This window comes from Poecile atricapillus, chromosome 1 (assembly GCF_030490865.1).
Source record: "Poecile atricapillus isolate bPoeAtr1 chromosome 1, bPoeAtr1.hap1, whole genome shotgun sequence".
NCBI classification, from domain to species: Eukaryota; Metazoa; Chordata; class Aves; order Passeriformes; family Paridae; genus Poecile; species Poecile atricapillus.
This window is the reverse complement of record NC_081249.1, coordinates 93,913,213-93,931,530: the sequence shown is the minus strand read 5'-3', so window position 1 is coordinate 93,931,530 and position 18,318 is coordinate 93,913,213. Positions and strand designations below refer to the sequence as shown.

The window sequence follows — 18,318 nt, the reverse complement described above, 5'->3', positions numbered from 1 at the left end:
GTTTGCAGGCTGAAGGCTGCCAGGGTCTGTCACTTTGTGAGCAAACCATCACACACTTAGCTGAAACTAATCAGATTGCTACCGGTGTCCTCTGGGTTGTCCACAATTCCTATTTGTAGTTTTCTGAGTGTTCCCATATCAGCAGCCTGCAGGCTGTTGATCCTTCCTTGAAATACTGGCATTGATTAGACATTCTTCACAAAAAATCACATCAGGAACAGCAATAAGCTGCAGCCAAGCTCTGTCCTCCAGGGGAGCTGCCATCCTGAGCAGGTTGTGCTGGCCCCAGCTAGGAACAGAGAACCCCCGTCACTCCAATCCCCCTCAGAGAGGGAGACTGCAGGAGTATTCCATCCTCTTCCCAAGGGGGAAGCTCCCTGTGCTTAGCCCCACAGTGGGGTCCAGCTGAGCTCAGCTGAGTGTCTGGCCAGGCCAGTCCCTAAGGATGGTTACCTGGGGAAGTGATGTTTTTCTGCAAGGCTTTGCTTCATCCTTGTAGTTGGCAAGTGCGGATTTTAATATCTGGCTGCAGCTGGGATTGTTAAAACGACATGTCCAACAGCTGCTGCAAGGTACCTGCAGAATATTCACTGAGCAGTGTCACCTGCAGAGCATTGGTCTGTGATGGCAGGTGAAACCCACCTCCTCCATAACTTCCTTGCCTTTCCAGAAATCAGCATTTTTCTCATAGAAGATTGTTTTATCTTCTGCCCCACAGACCTTTGTGCTCCTCTGCTTAAAGATTCTTGCATGATCTGGTGCCTGTTGTGCCTGTTGCTGCCTCTGACAAGGTAGAGTGTTCTTATGGTTTCTTTTTTTCTATTCTACAGTGTAAAACTCAAAATAAGAGCTTTTGGTTTCAGCTCTGGATGGCTTCTGCTCAATACCTGATACCATTTAGGATTTTAGTAACTTGGGTAAGCTGTTTTCCTTCCCAGACCTGAAGTTTAACCCATACAACACGTGGCACATCTGTCACAGATGGGGAGCCCCAGGTACACTTGGAATAGCAAACTGTGGGACGTGTGGGCTCAGTGGCTCATTCATCTGGGTTCCTGCAGCTGAGCCTATGGCTCTGTGAGCTGGGAGATGGTGGATGCAGGGGATAAATGGTGCTTTCAGTCCATTTCTGAGGCGTGCTGTAAATGTGTCTAGACAGGCAGTACTTGGATGGCTGCCTTGTACTTGAGGGGGGGGAAACTGATCTTCCCAATGTGTGTTGCCAGCTCTCCTTCATCTCCAAAAGGTCTTAACACTCCTCAGCTACGGTGGAGAAGCTTCCTGGCTGCCCTCTCCACTCATTTACAAACATCTTCCAGCACAGGGGACCTGAGGTGTCCCATTCCAGCTGCCTGCTGGGGCAGGGTGGAGGTGGGCACAGGCTGCAGGGCCCCGTGCTGCACCTGCACACCCACCCAGCCCTGTGGCTGTCCCTGAGCTCCCTTCTCCTCTCTGCACGAGGAGAGGCTTCTGCATTACCCAAAGGCTCTTCGAATGTGAATATCAGCATGTAAATGAATCCCCACAGAATGCAGAGCACAGTGTCACAGCTCACCTCTCCAGCCAGTTGTGGAGTCAGGGAAAACAAAAAGCCAAGGAGGAAAATGTAGAAAATTAAGGGTCGTAGGAGATATTGAGCAGTTGGGAAAGGGGAATGCAGATTACTCTGCTGTAAATAATGAGCGGGGGTGTGTTTTGGGGACCCTCAGCAATCTCTCTGTCTTCCTGGAGAGGGTGGAGGGGCATCACCTGCTTGCACTTTTGATTGCTTCTGTCCCTTGGTATTTCCTATGGGGTCACCTATGTTTGTATTGACAGAGTAAAACTGGGCATGGTGCTCAAGCAGCACTTGAGGGAGGGGGAGACAGAGATTGTTTTAGTTCAGAGTTGAGATTTTGTAATTGTGCGAGGGTTTTGTGGTTTGGGTTTTTTTTGGTTTTTTTGTCCCTAATCAGTTTTGTGATCTGGTAGTTCAGATCTCAGTAAAGAAAGGACCATATGTTTAGATACATAATTTTCCCCATCCCTTATAGCTGTGTGGACACCAAAATGCTGCTTAGTCTTCTGTCACACCTCCTGTTCTTACCTCTATCCTGAATCATCTTGGGAATCACTCCTTGAAGAACCAGTTCAGATTCAAGCACGATCAAACTGACCCCTGAGAGATGCTAGGCCAGGTCTTGAAATGAACCTATTCATCCTTTAAAAGATCTTTCTTTTCATTTCCTCCTTTCTGACAATTGTTATACAAAAGCAACTGGACTGGTGGTCTCTGTTATGAAGCATCTTAATGAGAGTTCCTTGAGTGGCAATCCATTCACAGGTTGGTTCACTCGATTCATACCTCCACCATCCTGTGTGCTGAGTGCCTCCCGTGCTATCCAGCATCTTTGAGCAGATGGAGTAACACTACTGCATGTCTGCCTGGCATAGCTGGGAAACTAATTGAGCATATTTCCAGAATTCATCTGCTGGAAGTGCTTACAGCAGCCTTTGATTTCTTTCCCAGTTGCAAGTAATAATAAAGACTTCTTGTGAGTGTCCAGGTGGATGATAATTTTTTACGGGAAAGTGTTAAGAGGGCTACAGGTGACAAAAGACTTATGGAAGGAGGCACATTCACCACAAAGATATCAAAACTTCCAATTACACTTGTGTTTTATTGGTTTAAGGCAGTTACAATGCAGTATGGAGGGCATCTGCCCAGGCAAATGACACATGCTCTCCACAAGATCCTCCTCCCAAAACCCAGACAAACCAAAGCAGCATCTAGAGCTCTACCATGTGCTCTGGAGACAGAGGACAACAATTTTGGTTTCATATTAGGAAAGAAAGGAAGCTCTTTCCAGATGGAGAAGCTGTGGCATGGACACAGGCAGGAGCAGCACACAGAGTTATGCCCAAAGCTATCAAACGAGAATGGCTGACAGCACAGCTAAGCCAAGTCCTGGGAGTGAGAGCTGAAGCCTCTGATCCAGTACAGCAAGGGGGCAAAATGAGAGAACCATGTTGAGGCTCTCTGGCCATGCCAGGTTTGTCTATATGAGGGGAAGAGCATTACAGTGCCCTGACATGAGACCAGCTTAGGGTACATCAGGACTTGTGTGGTTTTTTTCATCCAGGAACTACTGGAGATGGCTTTGTAGAATACTGCTGGGAAAGGAGACGGTGGCAGGGCTGTAATTTGGCCAGCTCCTGGATGCTGGGATACACAGATGCCATATATGATGACAGGAGTACTGGCATGGAGAGTCAGGGAGAGTCCTGGGGCTGATCCCAAGGCAAATGTCCCTTCTTACTGGGAGGAATGTTATGAAACAGCTCTCCCCCGGGTATGGGCTGTAACCAGAGTTATTGCAGCAGCCAGGTGGTACAAACCCTAAATCTAGCAGTGCTGCTGTCAGGCAAGGAGTACAGGTGAATATTGGTTCCAAAAAGATCATGAACAAGTTTTGAGATGGTGCATGCAACCAGCTGACAAAAGAGGTTTGACTCTATGGCAGCTATCAAGAGCCTTGTTGCCTTAGTGGCCCCAGGAGATCATTGGGGTGTGTGGTAGTTAAGTAGTGGCCAATCTATCACTGGTCCTTGGGTCAGGAGGAGAGGGGACCCTGGGGTAGTGTTACACTTCTCATGTGAGCTGACCTACCAGAGGCAGGGCAGCCACCTCTCTACCTTGCAAGGAGCAGTAAAATACAAGCTGGCAGCACAAGGGAAGATTTCATTTCCAACTAGGGCAATTTTCTTTAGAAACTTAGACTTACCCAGTTTTACCGGCAAACCTTTTGATGGAAACAACAGGAAAGCTGTTATTTCTCCATCAGTGCTCCTTTTCTAAGTTTCCTAGTCCAATTTTCACTCTTGGCTCCTGACTGAAGAGATCAGGATCTTTATCAAAGAGGTCAAGTTCTGTCCTCTTACTAGGACTGCTGTGCATGAGCTGAGTGCCTTCTGCAGGCTCAGGTTCCAGCTGTGGGAGGGCAAATGCATTTCCAGCATGTAGGCAGCTGAGATGAGGGATGCCAGCTGCCTTTGGGTTGTGTGCACCCTGCAAGCCTGTCAGCTCCCAGGAGTGATGCTCTGTGACGGATGATCTGCTGCTCACCCAGGGCTGTGCCCAGCGCTGAGGGACTCACTGGCTTGTCCCCGTCTTTTTCTCCTCCCAGGGGGCTGCTGCAGACCTGTGCAGCCCGGTGTGGCCCCACAGTCAGCAGCAGAGGATCTTGAGGAAGGCTCTGCGGAAGTCAGTGTTGAAAGTTGTGTAGATGATGGGGTTGAGGGCGCTGTTGACGTATCCGAGCCAGGTGCTGGCACTGTAAAGCCCTGGAGGCACGTGGCAGGATGGGCAATGGGCATTGAGGATGTGAATCAAGAAGAAGGGCAGCCAGCAGACTATGAATGTCCCTGGGTTTAAGAGAGAAGCAGAAAACAATCTGCAAGTTTCAGGCAGCAACTATTTGGAAAGGGGCCTGTACTGGTGGCCTCTCCCTCCACCCCCTCGTTATTTCCATGATATTCCTGTATTTCACAAACAAAAGGCCATGTTCATTCCTAACACAGAGGGATTTGGCAAAATCTCGGACTCCTTGGGACCAGCTTTGTGAATGGATAAGGCTTCAGAAGTGGCCTGATGACAGACAAAAGTAAGTGGCCACAACTTTGAGGGAAAGCTTCAGCCAGAAAGCTGGCTTTAATCAGTCAGGATGAGGGTTGCTGTTATTTCTGTGCTACTACTGAGTTAATGGGGGGGAACAGTGAATCTGGTGACCACAGCAGGTGACAGGGACAGCAGTCTCCTGGCTTCTCTACCCAGCTGTATCAACTGGTTCCTCTGCGGCTCCTTGCCTCAGTTTTCCCTTCTGTAATCAGATCTAAGAGCTTCTGCATGTATGGAAACTAAAGATTGTTCCAGCCTTGTAACAGTAAAGCAAAGGAAAAGGAAAAGCAAAGGTATTGGCTGTTGCTCCCTCTGGTAGGGCTTGTTGGCCACTGATTTTAAACAGAAGGGTAACAAAACACAGTAAATAGAACACTAACATAGCTCTCAACATTTGGAAGCATTATTCTAGATCCCTAAATGTCCCACTACTCTCTCTCCTGAGTTGTGAAGCCACAACAGCTGAAGCCAAGGCCCAGCTTGCATTTAAAAAAAAATCTCAATATTGTATGAGGCTATTCTGTTTTCCTGCAAGTCCCAAACCATCACCCCTTGCACCCACAGGCAGAATTGCTCTCACTCACCCAGGACAATTGCCAGCATCTGTGTAGCCTTCCTCTCCCGCAGCTGGATCAGTCGGGGCTGCTGCTGTGCCAGCCTCAAGCTGCTGATGGTTCTACCATTGCTGAGCCTCCGTACCTCCACTGCTGGCTTCGTGCTCCTTCTGCTGTTTTGGGTAGTCTCTGGTGCCTTGGTGAGGGATGCCTCGTGGCAGAAGCTTCGGTACCGCTGCAGGCTGAAGACAGTCAGCAACCTCCTTTTTGTAGACATCTCCTGGCCTGTGCATTTGAGCGAGAGACAGGGGGAAAACGTGCCTTGGCATCTGTTTGGCAAAGCTCTCCTCTCCATGTGTTCCTGCAAAAGAGGATGCCACAGAGGAACTGGAAACCATCCAAACTGCTCATTGGGCCAGAGGATGATGAAGTTGGAGTTATCCTTAGCCTCACTTGCCTCTTACATTACACCACGTCCTCTGGGCTGACCTGGGGGTGAAGCAGCAGTTGGCAGCTCTTTGCCTCCATCCCACCAAGGAGAAGCACGAGAACAGTAAGAGCAGAACTACCCGCTCTGCTAACCTCTCACCTGTATTTTTGTGTTGGCCCTGCTCCCCTCAGCATCCCCACCCTTTTAATGTAGCCTCGCTGTACAAAAATGGGTAAAAGGAGTGGATATGCATGACCAGGTAATTCCTTTCAAGCTGTTGTGTTGGTTCCCATGGTTGCAGATATTTCATCTAGAAAGGTCAGTGGAACAAATGTTGCATGCACCACGAGTATTTTGACCTCTTAAGTCTGTCACATGAAGAGGGTTTTATATTTTAATAACAGAGGCTAAAGCCTGTGAAGCCCTGAGAATGAAGCTTCATAGAGCAAAAATCAATAAATGAAGACATTAAAATCAATAAATGAAGAAATTACCCAGACTTATGCATGGCTGAGAAAACCCTGCTCTGAGGAAATATTGAAGTAGGCTGTGCTCTTATCTACCTGCCACTTCTAGAGAGCAGAGATACACAGGAATATAATTCTAGAGGTCTGAAAAGGATTTAACTGCAGCTTCTGTGCCTCAAATATCATGGTGTATGAGCGAGGGATGGGATGAAAACATGTCATGTCCTTCCTTATGCTTTCTGGTTGTGTTTTAACCCTTTGAGAAGAGGAGATGATGCATTCCTGTCCTTTTTGACAGCTCCTACTGGGTTTGTGTGGCTTACTTGGTGTGCATAACACGGTTTGGTGCTGGCGCTCTGGCTGCCCTGCCGGGTGAGGGTTCGCTTCTTTTGCCTCTGTCTGAGCACGAGGTAAATCCGGACATAGAGCAGCAGGGTCACCATGAAGGGGAGGTAGAAGGACACCAAAGAGGAGTAGATGACGAAACTAGGGTTGGATATGGAACAGACACTGGGATCCCCTGGGGAGGAGAAGAGAGAGAGAGAGGAGTGGCTGAGCTGATTCAGTTTAGTACAAGGAGGCTCTGGTGTGTTGGCAAAGTGAGACAAAAGGTGGCTGGGGGCAAAAGCAGTCCAAGGAGTGCAGATTATGCTCTGGCTTACCCCATTACCTAAGTGATGCTTAAAATGAACCCAACACAGGGCCATCTAGCATTAGCCAGCATCATCTGCCTGCTTTTCTGGCCAACAGCTCTGTTCTCTTCTCTCGTGTCTATTCCCACCCTTTCTCCCATTCCTTTGACAGCCTCTGAGCTGTCTAGATGCAGAGTGTGCATTCACCCCTATCTGTCTGAACCAGGCAGAGGGGGGCAGCAGAATTTCCCACTCCCATCCCTTTCCTGCCTCAAGCACTGCAGAGGATGGAGGGGGAGCAGAGGCTTCTGCCTATGACTCAGTGGGAAGGAAGGCTCCCTTGCTCCTCTGCCTCCAGGGAGACTGTGTTGCCCTAGCTGAGGAAAAGGAAAAAGACCAACCTGCTTCCAAGGTGGAGGCTAAATTCCCTGCCCTCCTCAAGGGATTAGTTAAGGAAGCAGACAGCCAGTGGGATAGGAAGGTTTCTAACAAGCAAATGCAATCCTTGCTGTTTAGAAATGTGCTCTGTATCAGTCAAAACTGTGCTTCTGAACCTGTTGATATTGGCAAGACGCCGTTAAGTCTGGTGTGTGTGTGCTCTATGTGCTGCACATTTTGCTCTGTGTGCTCACGGAGATTGTTTGATGGGAATCTGAAGACCTGGACACCTTGATGGGCATTGATTTGGCAGTAGAGCAGGCAGGTTTGCCCTTTAGAGCAATAGTCAGTGTCTGCATGAGCAAATGGCAAGTTTATAGATAAGAGCACATGGGGATTTTTCTCTCCCTTCATAGTGTGCTTTCAAGTTCCTTAAAATTTCCTGTAACTTGGCAAATCCGCAGGACCCATGTTAAATGAGCTGGCCATACACAGGGCAGCTCCACTGCCAACCCCTCCTGTGTGCTAATGTTCAGGATATCACCTACCTGTAGTATTGAAGCCAAAGAGGAGAGGGCATGACACTGCAAAGGCCAGCATCCAGACTATCACAATCATGAGGGAGACCCTCCTGCAGGAGCTCTGCCCAGTGCTGTACTGGTACTGAACTGGTTTCACCACTGCGGTGTATCTGCAGACCAAACCAGCTCCGGGAAGAGGAGATGGAGGCAGGAGGGAGGGAAAGGAGGAGGTTTTCAAGAGGAGCAGTGAAAGCAGCACAGGGAACATGATGGTGAATGTGGTGAAGAGAAGAGGAAAGTAGAGAAAACCAGATGATGGGATCAGCAATTTGTAGAAATGGTAAGTGGGGCATTGAGGGGCGGAAGAGAGGAAATCACAGTTAGTTGGCAGCAGTGCAGAGAAACGCTCAGCAGAACTCACAACATGTGAAGCTACAGGGTTTGGGCTACCAGATGGATCAAGAAACTCCCAGAAATCCCTAACCTTCAAGCCCCTAAAGTTACATGGGCACTGCTGTGCAAGAGCACTCTCTGGAGTAAGCACAAACTACTGAACTCGTCTCAGCTGCCTGGTCTGGCATTAGCCTGACTCGCCCAGGGGCAGGTGTCAAGGACCTTCAGTTGCTGGGGTGCCCCAGGAGATGCAGCTCAGCAGGGCACAGATTTGGAAAGCACAGGAGTCTCATCTTTAGGAGAGCCTGGGGGCTGCTCCTTGCAGACAGAGCCAAACTGACATGGGGATACAGATTCCCATGGAGGAACACCGGACCAACGCAGCATTGAGAGCTGCATTGCATTATTATCCTTGAACTACACTTTACAAAGGTAGAGCACGCAGTATTTTTCCCTTCTCCCACTCCTTGGTCCCAGTAGGATCACATGTGCCAAGGTCTTGGCTCCCAGCCCTCAGCATTGCTTAAAATAGGCTCAGTTTTAAAATGCAGAAAACCAAAGCAAAGCTCAATATTACACAGCAATAATCTTCATCTCTCCCTGTGTATATGCCAGGATTTGGTTTAATAAAGCTTCATGAGTGAGATCTCCAGAAGGAGAAACCCTCTTTGACACTTGGTGGGAGCTGGATGACCAATTGTGGTTCCTGCCTTTAAAAATCTCGAGGATGTGGTTAACCACCTACTGGGATGTTTTATTGCTTGTGTCTCCCTGCCCTCCAGTGCAGACCTCTTCTTGCAGAACGTGAGCAGAGCCACATTGACAACAGTAGTGGCAGGGACAGACCTCCAGGGGTTTGCTGTTCTGAAGACACCGATGCTGTCTGTGCTCACCCCACTTCTTTGTCCCTGCCCCACTGGGGCACAGGGCTGACCCCCATACCCAGACCGTCCCCCTGGATGCTGTTGTGTCTCACCTGTCAATACTGATGGCACAGAGGTTCAGAATGCTGGCTGTGCACATCATCACATCCATGGTGACAAAGATATCGCAACAGATACGGCTGAATGTCCAGACCCCTCCGGTCACCTGCACCAGCAACACAAAACTGTCAGCCTTGCTCTGCACCAGGTCCTGACAAGTTACGTGTAAGGAGCTGCTCTCCTCCAAGTATCTCAGCAGCTGGAAGAGTTCATGTCCACAGTGATGGGCAGAGGGAAACTGAGGCACCTGTGTTGTGTGCAAGATAACACAGCAGTAGGTCGTGGAGAAGGAGCCTCACTTTCATTTCAATCCTTTATTTGCTCTTGCAAATGGAGGCAGGGAGAAGAAACAGCAGCTATCTCTCCTCTCAAGGCCTAGCATGATAAATTGATTTAAGTTTGATACTGTATTTATCCTCTGATTAATGATTATCTGAGAAAATCTAAGGGCTGTAAGTCTTTCTCAGCTTAGCTGCCAGAGTGCTCTTACAGGCAGCGAGCTGGAAAAGTGCTGCAAGTTTTTGCATTTATGTATGAAACTGAGATCTGAGACTAAGCCTTCTCAAAAACCTTATTTGACTTCTTATCTCAGTTACAGATTTTGATTATTAGATCTGAGTGAGAACTCACAGGCTATTCAGATAAAGGGGCTTGAGTTGCTACCAAGCTGTTCTGCTTGTTTTGAATTTTTCATCTGAAGTGTGTGGTTGTGAAAGCTCAGCCACAGGCAGTCTTAGCTTTGGAGAAAAGTGGGTTTTGGAGCAGCCACCAAGTTCTTGACAAGGATCTTTTGGATTGACAAGCATGCTCCAAACACTGTGTGGCCCTGCTCGCCTTGGGGTTGGGATGACAGCCTGATTCTGAGGGAGGTGGTCTGCCTCCATTCCCATTGCTTGTAGGAGATGGAGGGCAGGCTGCCTCCTTGTTCAGCTGCAAACAAACCCAGTGCTGTGCTGGATGGGGGAGTAGGAGAGAAAAAAGGGGGACAGTCCATGCTTGGGAGGGAGCCTGGATTTTAGCCTTCAGCCCTGTAGATCTGGCAGTTTCAGCTGGATCCTGGGAAGCTGTCAGAAACTGCCACTCTTTCCTGGTCTCTCTGCTTACATTTAGACAACATCTGGAATACTGCACCTGCTTTTGAGGCATCAGTAGAGGAAAAACATTGATAAACAGGAGTGAGTCCAGTGGAGAGCCACCAAAACAATCCTGTGAGGACCAGCTAAGGGAGCAGGACTTTTTCAGTCTGGAAAAAAGATGGATTTGAGGGGTGGGAGAATAACAGCCCTCTAGTGCCTAGTGGGAGGTTATTGAAAAGGTTGAAGGCAAGCTGCTAAGAAGATGGACCCGGGTTTCTCACAGCAGTGGTGCGGTGGGAGGACAAGAAGCAACAGGAATGAGCTGGAAGAAAGGTACAAACTGGTTATGAAGGTTACTTTTCTGACTACAGGGGCATTGGACAGTGGAGCCAGTTGCTTAGTAAGTCTGTGCAGGATCTATCCTTGGAGTTTTTCAAAATCCATTCAAAAATGCCCACCCCAGCCCAGACTGAAGAGGGTGCCACAAGTAAGCTTGGCTTCTCAGGCAGTGGCTCAACCCTGTGAGTGTTGGTGCCTTGGAAGGATGCAGCCCCCTGCATCCTAAATACAAAATGCACTCTGTGAGAATTGTTTAAGAAATAATCCTGAGAAATTTAAATTGTTTTCATAGTGGCAGCATTCCCACACATGGGCACTGAAACTTGCTGAGGTGAGCTGTGTCTTTAGGGTGTTCTCTGCTGGACCCAGCTGCTACATTTCAGAAATCAGGTATTGAATGAGGCAGTCTTCCATTAGACCCTCTGACCCTGAATTAATTCAGGGAAGGGAAATGGGAATTAGCTTGCAGAATGCAGAAGGGAACTGTGCTTTCTTCTCCAGTTCTCTTGAGAATGGTAGTGCTCCATTGTTTTCTTATAAAAAAGTATGTAAAGGGGAAAAAGAAGTCAAAACCATTGAGCTTTTCTGCACAGTTAGGTAAGCTACAAGACATGCAAACTGAAGGCTGTCCATCTGAGATTAGGGACCTTAACAGGTAGGTTCAGCTTCCAGAGAAACACTACACTGGTTTTACTTTAGTTTCATAGTTTGAGATCTGCTTGACCACCTCAAGATATATTAAAAAAAAAAAAATAAAAATGCTAGAAGCCTTAGCAATGGGACCCAGTAAGGGATGTGTCTGCAGTTTGAGGCAAAAGGCAATGCAGTTTCTGTGTGAGCTGTGGAGTCTGAAGAATATTTCACCAAGCCAGAGGCAGATGTTCACATGAAAGGCAGCTGCTGCTAACCCAGCAGATGAACAAGCACTTAACTGAGGGAGTTAAATTACTTAACTGAGGTCCTGAACACACTGAAATGCTGAGCTCAAGAATGTGAACCATAAAAACTGAAGAAGGTGCTGGTGGGGAAGGCTCAGAAGTGAGCCCTCTCAGGATGATGCTATCAGATCACACCACCTGCATACTGGACTGTAGCTGGTGTAAGAGGATACTTGACAGATCAAAATGTTTGGGCTTAAAACCCATTCTCACTTGACACTCTCAAAATGGAGAGTAGCTCTGCTGGAGCTGCTGAAGTAGTTAATATTTACCTGTGGGGTATACAAACCCAGAATTTATCCCATAATTTAACAGTGAAGAAAAGCCTTTTTTTATATGCTTTGTACAGAATTTTAAAAATTCTATTTCTGCTCTTCCTTTTATTGCCCTGTTCTAATCATCTTTGCTACAGCCGCTAGAACCTGCTAGTCTGCATTTCTGGTTTTCAAGTGCTAGCAGGGTACCTCTTCTTTATCCCTCTGGTGCTTTTTGTCCAGGAATCTCAAAGGATATCCCAGGTATTAATTGAATGAATCCTCACATCTGTCTGGGCGAGGTGGATGGTCAAACATTATTCTCTTACAGCTGATGAGAGCAACTGCAGAGAGGTGAGCTGATACAATCTCTCATTACCACTCGGTGATTATGCAGTAGAAGAGTGTCCAGGGTGATATCCTGGCCCTATCAAACACAATGCTAAAGATCCCTATAGACTATTCAGATCAGGTTTTCACCTAATCTTCCTTAACGACCACTCTGCTTTATCTAAAAAATTGTGGTGTTATTATTTTTAACTTCCAAACTCTATAGGAAGCTTTCCAGTTTATGAATGTGCAATGATTATTTTTTTTAACTTATGCATCTCCATCACTCTCCTGAATTCTTGAAATAAGCAACAGAATCTCCACAATTCAGATAGGAATGGGGATGCCACACTGAGAAGCACATGAATAGGAAAGTAGGAAACCAAGTTGCATCAGGCCATGGCAGGCATGAAAGCCTGCATGAAAGTGCATCTGAGCAGGCTCCCTGAGGAGTTTTGTGTTTGAGAGCTGATGCTTGGGGCTGCTGCTGGCTCCTGCAGCTGTGAGATGGCTGCTCCTGGGTTTGCATGGTGGCAGTGCAAAGAGCACTCGTGGTCAGGACTGCTGAGCTGCAGGAACTCATCTCTGTCCTCCCTCTGACACCAGTCCAGTGCAGCTCCTGAGCTCACACAGCAGCTTAGGTCTCACTGCTCCCATGTGAGAGACAAGATGAGGAGACTCCCACACGGTCTCAGCAGATTGGACCTCAGTGACAACCTTCTCCTGAAGCTTTCTTCCCCTTTGGAGGTAGAACTGGACATTGTGAGAAGATTGAGGAGGGTGTTCCCAGCCATGCTGCCGCATGTCCTCCTCTATGCAATGACTGCAAAGCATGATGGTGTTTAATTCCCTCAAATTCCAGGAAGGAATTCAGGCAGGACACCCTGCTGCCACTGTCTTGGAAACCTTGGTGAGCTGCTGCAGCAGCCATAGCACCAGGGATCAGTAAAGAAGAGGGCAGCAGTATTGGTGTGTCACACCTACATGGTGGCCCCCAGAAGATTGCTAGACACACTGCTGATTAGCACTTCTGTGCCAGAAACCTCCTTAAGTGGAGATGAGGATTTTGAGATTATAAAATGTTCCTGTTGCTGCTCTGTCACAGCCTTCCCAAAAGATTTCCCAGAAAGAGACAGTTCTTGTCTGCATGATTGATAAAATAACACATTTCATGGCCACTGATGACTCTAAAAATGAAGTGTAAAGCACAAACTTCAGAAGCGGAATTTAAATCTGAGGCATTCATCCACCTTAAGCTTCTCCATAAATAAGGGCCAGTTCTGAAGTCTGGTTTGGCAAACCTTCAGTAGATGAGTAGGTATTCTACACAGTTTTAGGGACTGAATGATTTTTTGGCAATTTCAAGGCTCATGGTGTATTGAAGCATGATGCCATTTCTGCTTCATTGATGGCCTCGCTGATCCATAAACAGCAGCAAATACTGAAAAAAACTTTGGGGCTTTTTGGACTGTTTTTTAAATCTCAGTCTTGCTGGAGTCTGACAGCCCAGTTCCATAGGAAGTGCTGTGCAATGCCAGGATTGGGAGTTCAGGTTTGGGATGTGTATGAGTTCTTTTCTCTGTTGTTTGGATGACTCTTGCATCAGCTGCTTTGATTATTCAAGCTCCACAGACAGAAATTAGTGTTGAAGGGGTCTACAAACACAACTAGGAAATGGACCTACTGTTGTGCTCACAAATCATGACTAAGGCATTGCATGGGGCAGAGGCTGCTCTGCAGATGTGCCTCAGTCCCACCCTGCCCACAGCAAGGCTGAGTGCCAAGTATTTTCTAAAGCAAAGCATAATGTGATTTCATTAAGGATTGGAATGCACTTGAGCTGATAGACTATTCCAGTCCGAAATAAAGCTTGACTTTTAATAATATTTTTTAGTTGCAATCAAACTGAAGAGTCTAATTCTATCTCGCTGGGATGGCTTCCTCCCCCCACACTTATTCCTTTTTTATTTAATCATTCCATGCAGCACACCCAAGCAGTACACAGCCTGCAGGACAGCTCCAGGGCCGTTCCACACAGATCAGAATAAATGTTGCTACTGCCCTCATTAGGAACATGACCAAGCATGCAGTGATGTGGTGAAATTCTGCTAATCATTCCTGAGAGGTACTCACCTCCAGGTACACCATCCATGGCATCACCAACGTAGCCACCAGCAAATCTGCCACTGCCAGGCTCACCACGAGGTAGTTGGTGGTGGTTTGCAAGGTGCGTTCCCTCAGCACAGCCAAGCAGACCAGCACGTTCCCAAAGATGATGGCCAGAATCAAGATGCAGTAGCAGAGGGCGTAGTAGGAGTGCGAATGGGGCAGCTCAGGCTCTGCGGTGCTGTTTGCCCCACAGGGAACGGGGTCTGTTGTGTTAGGATGGCTGCTGGCTCTGGTGAAGAGAGCCATGGGGCTGCCACTGCAAAGAGAAAGAAACAGAGGAGTGAAAATCAAAGCTCTGCAATAACTGTGGAGAACAGTACCTCCTTTGGGTACTGGTATGATTTTTATACTTTCCTTATGAATTCTCCCAATCAGAGAGGTCTTTTTTCTGCTCATATATGGGCAGAGCTTTGCTTAAATATTTGCTCGGCTTCTTCTGTTTTTCATTGAATCTAAACCAAGGGAATCAAGGAATGCAAGATTTCACCTCCTGTGTGCATGTGAAAGGTGGATCTTAGCAACCAATACAGCAGTTTGGAAAGGGGGAAATGGTTCTGAGATGCACCAAAGTCACGCCACAGTACAAGTCAGCTGGGAAAGAGTGCAGCCTCCAAGACAAAAATTTGAAATGATGAGGAAGACCCAACACAGTTACCCAAACATACTAGGGCTTGGCCAAAATTTGGAACTTTTATCTTTTCTTCTGGGAAGTATCCTCTTCCTTCTCTCATCAAGGAATGTCTTCAGTAACTTCACACACTCGAGTGCTTGGCAGCCTGGCAGATCCTCTTGATCCCTGTCTGCCTGGCAGCAAGCACCACCTCCAGAATTCCTCCTTTCCTGCAGCATGTCCCAAGCCCTGCCTGCCTTGTAAAGGGTTGACTGCTGGTGTGTTCCCATTCCATCCATACTGTGCTCTGTGTTTTCCATGCCTGGCCAGAAGATGTGCCTCCTGTGCTGGAAAGCAAACCAGCTTGATGTTTGGGATGAAATAATGGAAAGATGCTTGCAGGGTGCTCTGGGTTTCTTTTTCTTACAATAGATTCAAGTCTGCTCTCAGTAACCTACCCTTCCTTGATTTAAGAGGAGGATTTTTTTTCCACAAATATGAAAGCTGCTGTACCGAGGCTGTTCCATGACATTTAATGGCTTGTATCTTCTTTTCCTTTGCTACTGCTCCTGTTGCTGAACTCATCATCAGGTATGACAGGTGTACGAACAGCAAGGACAAAACACTGCAATGCCAGTGGTATAAATATTACTCTGTTTCACCTCACCCCTTGAACAGCAGCATCTGTGATGCACAGATGCTGCACAGCTATACTCCTGGAAGAGTAGCTGTGCAATAGGTAATAAATTGCTCCAGCCCCTTGGGATGTACTCATCCTTAAAACTGGCGCCACTCTCCTCTGATATTTTGTAGCTGGGCGAGGACAAGGGTTGAATGAGATGGAAACTGAACTTCCCCATGTCCTGTGAACATAGGTCCCTCAGAACAGGGGTGAAACAATCTCTTACGACTTGTGCTTGTCTCCTCTAGCTTTCTTCTGCCTGACCATGACAAAGAAGTTAAGTTTCCACTGGGTCATGAAGATCTCTTGTAGCATGAGTGCCGCTGCTGAGTCCAGGACTGTTCATAAAATAGTTGTGCTGCAGCCACCCAAAGACAGGATTTATTTTACTGTGTCCCTTGCATGGACACAGTTCCCAGTCTGGGAATGCTGTGCTGTCTGGAGCCAGGAAAGGCTGGTTCTGTAGTGCTGGAAAAAGCAGCTGCCTAGGTGATAAGCAAGGCCAGAACAGGGAATGAACAAAACATTACCCATAATATATATAACCAGAAGGCATAAGACATCCCAATACATCACTCGGCTGTGGGTTTCCTGTCTTATCTTCTGTTCCTTATATCCATGAGCACTACCTTCTACTCTCATCCCAAAGTCGGTCTTCCCTACCACGATCCCTCCCAGCCCTGCCAGGTCCCTCATCCCTGGACTGTTCTCCATCCCCCTAACCCCCCCTCCTCCCCAGTCCTGCTCACTCCGGCCAGGGCGCTGCCAATGCAGGCACGTACCAGCGTACCTGGACACCCTCACAGAGGGGTGGCAGGACACCCACCTGGTAACGGGGTGACAAAGTGCTATGGGGACAAGTGTCTCAGCCGCGGGGAAGAGCAGAGGGAGGGGAAAGGGTGGGGGGAAGGACGCTCCTCCAGTGGATCTCCGTTTAGGATGGGTCGGGGCGCCTGTCCCGGCCCGCATGGCAGGTCCAGGTGCGGGGAAGGGTTCGGGGTCGGAGCGCAGGGTCCCGGCGTGGCGGTGGCTTTGTGTTCGTCTCCAGCCGCGGCCACCGCTCCGCTCCCGCACCCGAGGGGCGGCGGGATCCGCTCCCCTCCCCGCGCTGCCCGGCCCGGCTGCCGTGTGCCCCGGCCCTGCCGGGGGGAACCCGGGCACGGAGGGAGGCGGGGGGCTGCGGGAGAAGGGACTGCCGGCACCGGGCGGGAGGGGAGCGGGAGGCAGCAGTCAGGACTTACCCCCGGCCCGTCGGGCCGTGCCGCCGCCGAGCACAGCTCGGTCCCGCTCCTGGTCCCCGGTCCCGTTGACTCCCGGCCCGACCCGCTCCCTCCCGCCGCCGTGCCCGGCGCGGAGCCGCGGGGCGGGACCGGGCTGGCCACCTCCTCCCGCCCGCCCCCTGCCCCGGGACCCCGCCGTGCTCGGCCAGGGGGTTCCAGAGGTTGTCCTTCTCCTCAGGGGACGCAGCCGAAGGCGTCTGGGCGAATTCTGGAGCCGGGGTCCGCAGCAAGGGCGTGCTTTGCTGAGGGATGGACCTGCTCCTGTCGGGAGGCGAAGCGGGGCGTTGGGAGCCCGGGAATCCAGGGGAGCTGGGAACCAAGGGAGCCCGGCAATCCAGGGGAGCTGGGAGCCGAGGGAGCCCGGGAATCCAGGGGAGCTGGGAGCCGAGGGAGCCCGGGAATCCAGGGGAGCTGGGAGCCCGGGGAGCCCGGGAATCCAGGGGAGCTGGGAGCCGAGGGAGCCCGGGAATCCAGGGGAGCTGGGAGCCGAGGGAGCCCGGGAATCCAGGGGAGCTGGGAGCCAAGGGAGCCCGGGAATCCAGGGGAGCTGGGAGCCAAGGGAGCCCGGGAATCCAGGGGAGCTGGGAGCCAAGGGAGCCTGGGGCGCCGGTGCTGCGGGCGAGCGCAGGGAGATGCCTCGGCCGGAGTTGCTTGCCCAGCAGATAGAAAGTTGTCATTTAAAAAAAAAAATAACCCAAACAACAAAACAAATAGTTGAAAAAAATTATCAAAGCAGAGATTATTTTACGAAGGGGAGGTTTTAAAAAAATAAAAATCTTTAGATAAACTGCCTTAAACCCGAGAGGAAGATAAGCCGGGAGGAGGCTGGAAAGAAGACTAATATTGGGAAGCATCCTTCTCCAGGGGCCACTGCCAGTAGGCACAGCACAAATGGCCATGGCACAGCTACTGACCCTGGCATATCTCTGCCATGTGGCTTCCCTTGAGGTCTGAGGTCAAGTCTCTGAGGCACAGCTCTCCTCAGACTGTAGTCACTGTGATGCCAGTGGATCTTCTCTCTCTGGAGATTGGGTTGTGCCCACCACACACTCTGGCACAGCAAATGGGGCTCGCAAGGAGCTGTCAGGAAGGTGCAGGAAGCTCAGCAGCAGGGCTGAGGTTTCCCTTTGCTGCAGGTATGACTTGTGGCTCTACCAGGAGGAGACAAAGTGTCCTTCCTCTTTATGTACCTGCAGGTCAGGGTGGCCACATGTGGGCAAGGGAAAGAGGAGATCCTGTGGGGAGCAGGGCTTATCTACCTATTTTTAAGAATTTACTTCAGAAGTATGTGTTTGGACTTGGGCTGCCTGGATCATCTCTCCTGCCTGTAGCTTTGCCAATCTCTTTGAGGGTGACAGTGGTAGGAGGGAGAGGTGCTGTAGAAAGCCCTCATCCCCATCAGGTGTAAGGGGTGAGTACCATCTTTAGCCTGGCTGGGGAAGGTGAAAGTGCCCCTACAGGACTTGATGGGACTAATCAGCACCACTGCCTTTAATCCAGGCTGTGGCTGCCCCATGGCAGCTCTGTGGATGGCACTGGAGGAGTAATGAGCCACTGCCCAGTCCCTAGGGTGACACATTTGTGTCCTGCTGGAGGATATAGCTGCCAGGCTATAAGACCAAATG

General features: G+C 49.4%; 1 protein-coding gene across 1 annotated transcript; it reads right to left on the bottom strand.

Annotated features, from left to right (window-relative positions):
* Nucleotides 1–2,633: 2,633 nt before the first annotated feature.
* On the bottom strand, nucleotides 2,634–16,756 carry DRD3 (dopamine receptor D3). Its single transcript, XM_058829392.1, has 7 exons — nucleotides 16,655–16,756; nucleotides 14,086–14,377; nucleotides 9,009–9,121; nucleotides 7,667–7,809; nucleotides 6,432–6,628; nucleotides 5,242–5,572; nucleotides 2,634–4,404 (listed from the first exon to the last, which is right to left on the bottom strand). The coding sequence occupies exons 2-7, from the start codon at nucleotides 14,365–14,367 to the stop codon at nucleotides 4,208–4,210; spliced, it is 1,263 nt and encodes a 420-aa protein (XP_058685375.1). The 5' UTR covers nucleotides 14,368–14,377; nucleotides 16,655–16,756; the 3' UTR covers nucleotides 2,634–4,207.
* Nucleotides 16,757–18,318: the final 1,562 nt, after the last annotated feature.

Bases quoted from the DNA above. Each gene is read 5' to 3' on its own strand.
- DRD3 (XM_058829392.1), bottom strand. From the start codon at position 14,367: ATGGCTCTCTTCACCAGAGCCAGCAGCCATCCTAACACAACAGACCCC. The intron at 6,629-7,666 runs GTAGGTGATATC...TCTCCTCCCCAG, and splicing joins CTTTGGCTTCAATACTACAG to GGGATCCCAGTGTCTGTTCC. The intron at 5,573-6,431 runs GTAAGCCACACA...CCTCTTTTGCAG, and splicing joins AACCGTGTTATGCACACCAA to GAACACATGGAGAGGAGAGC.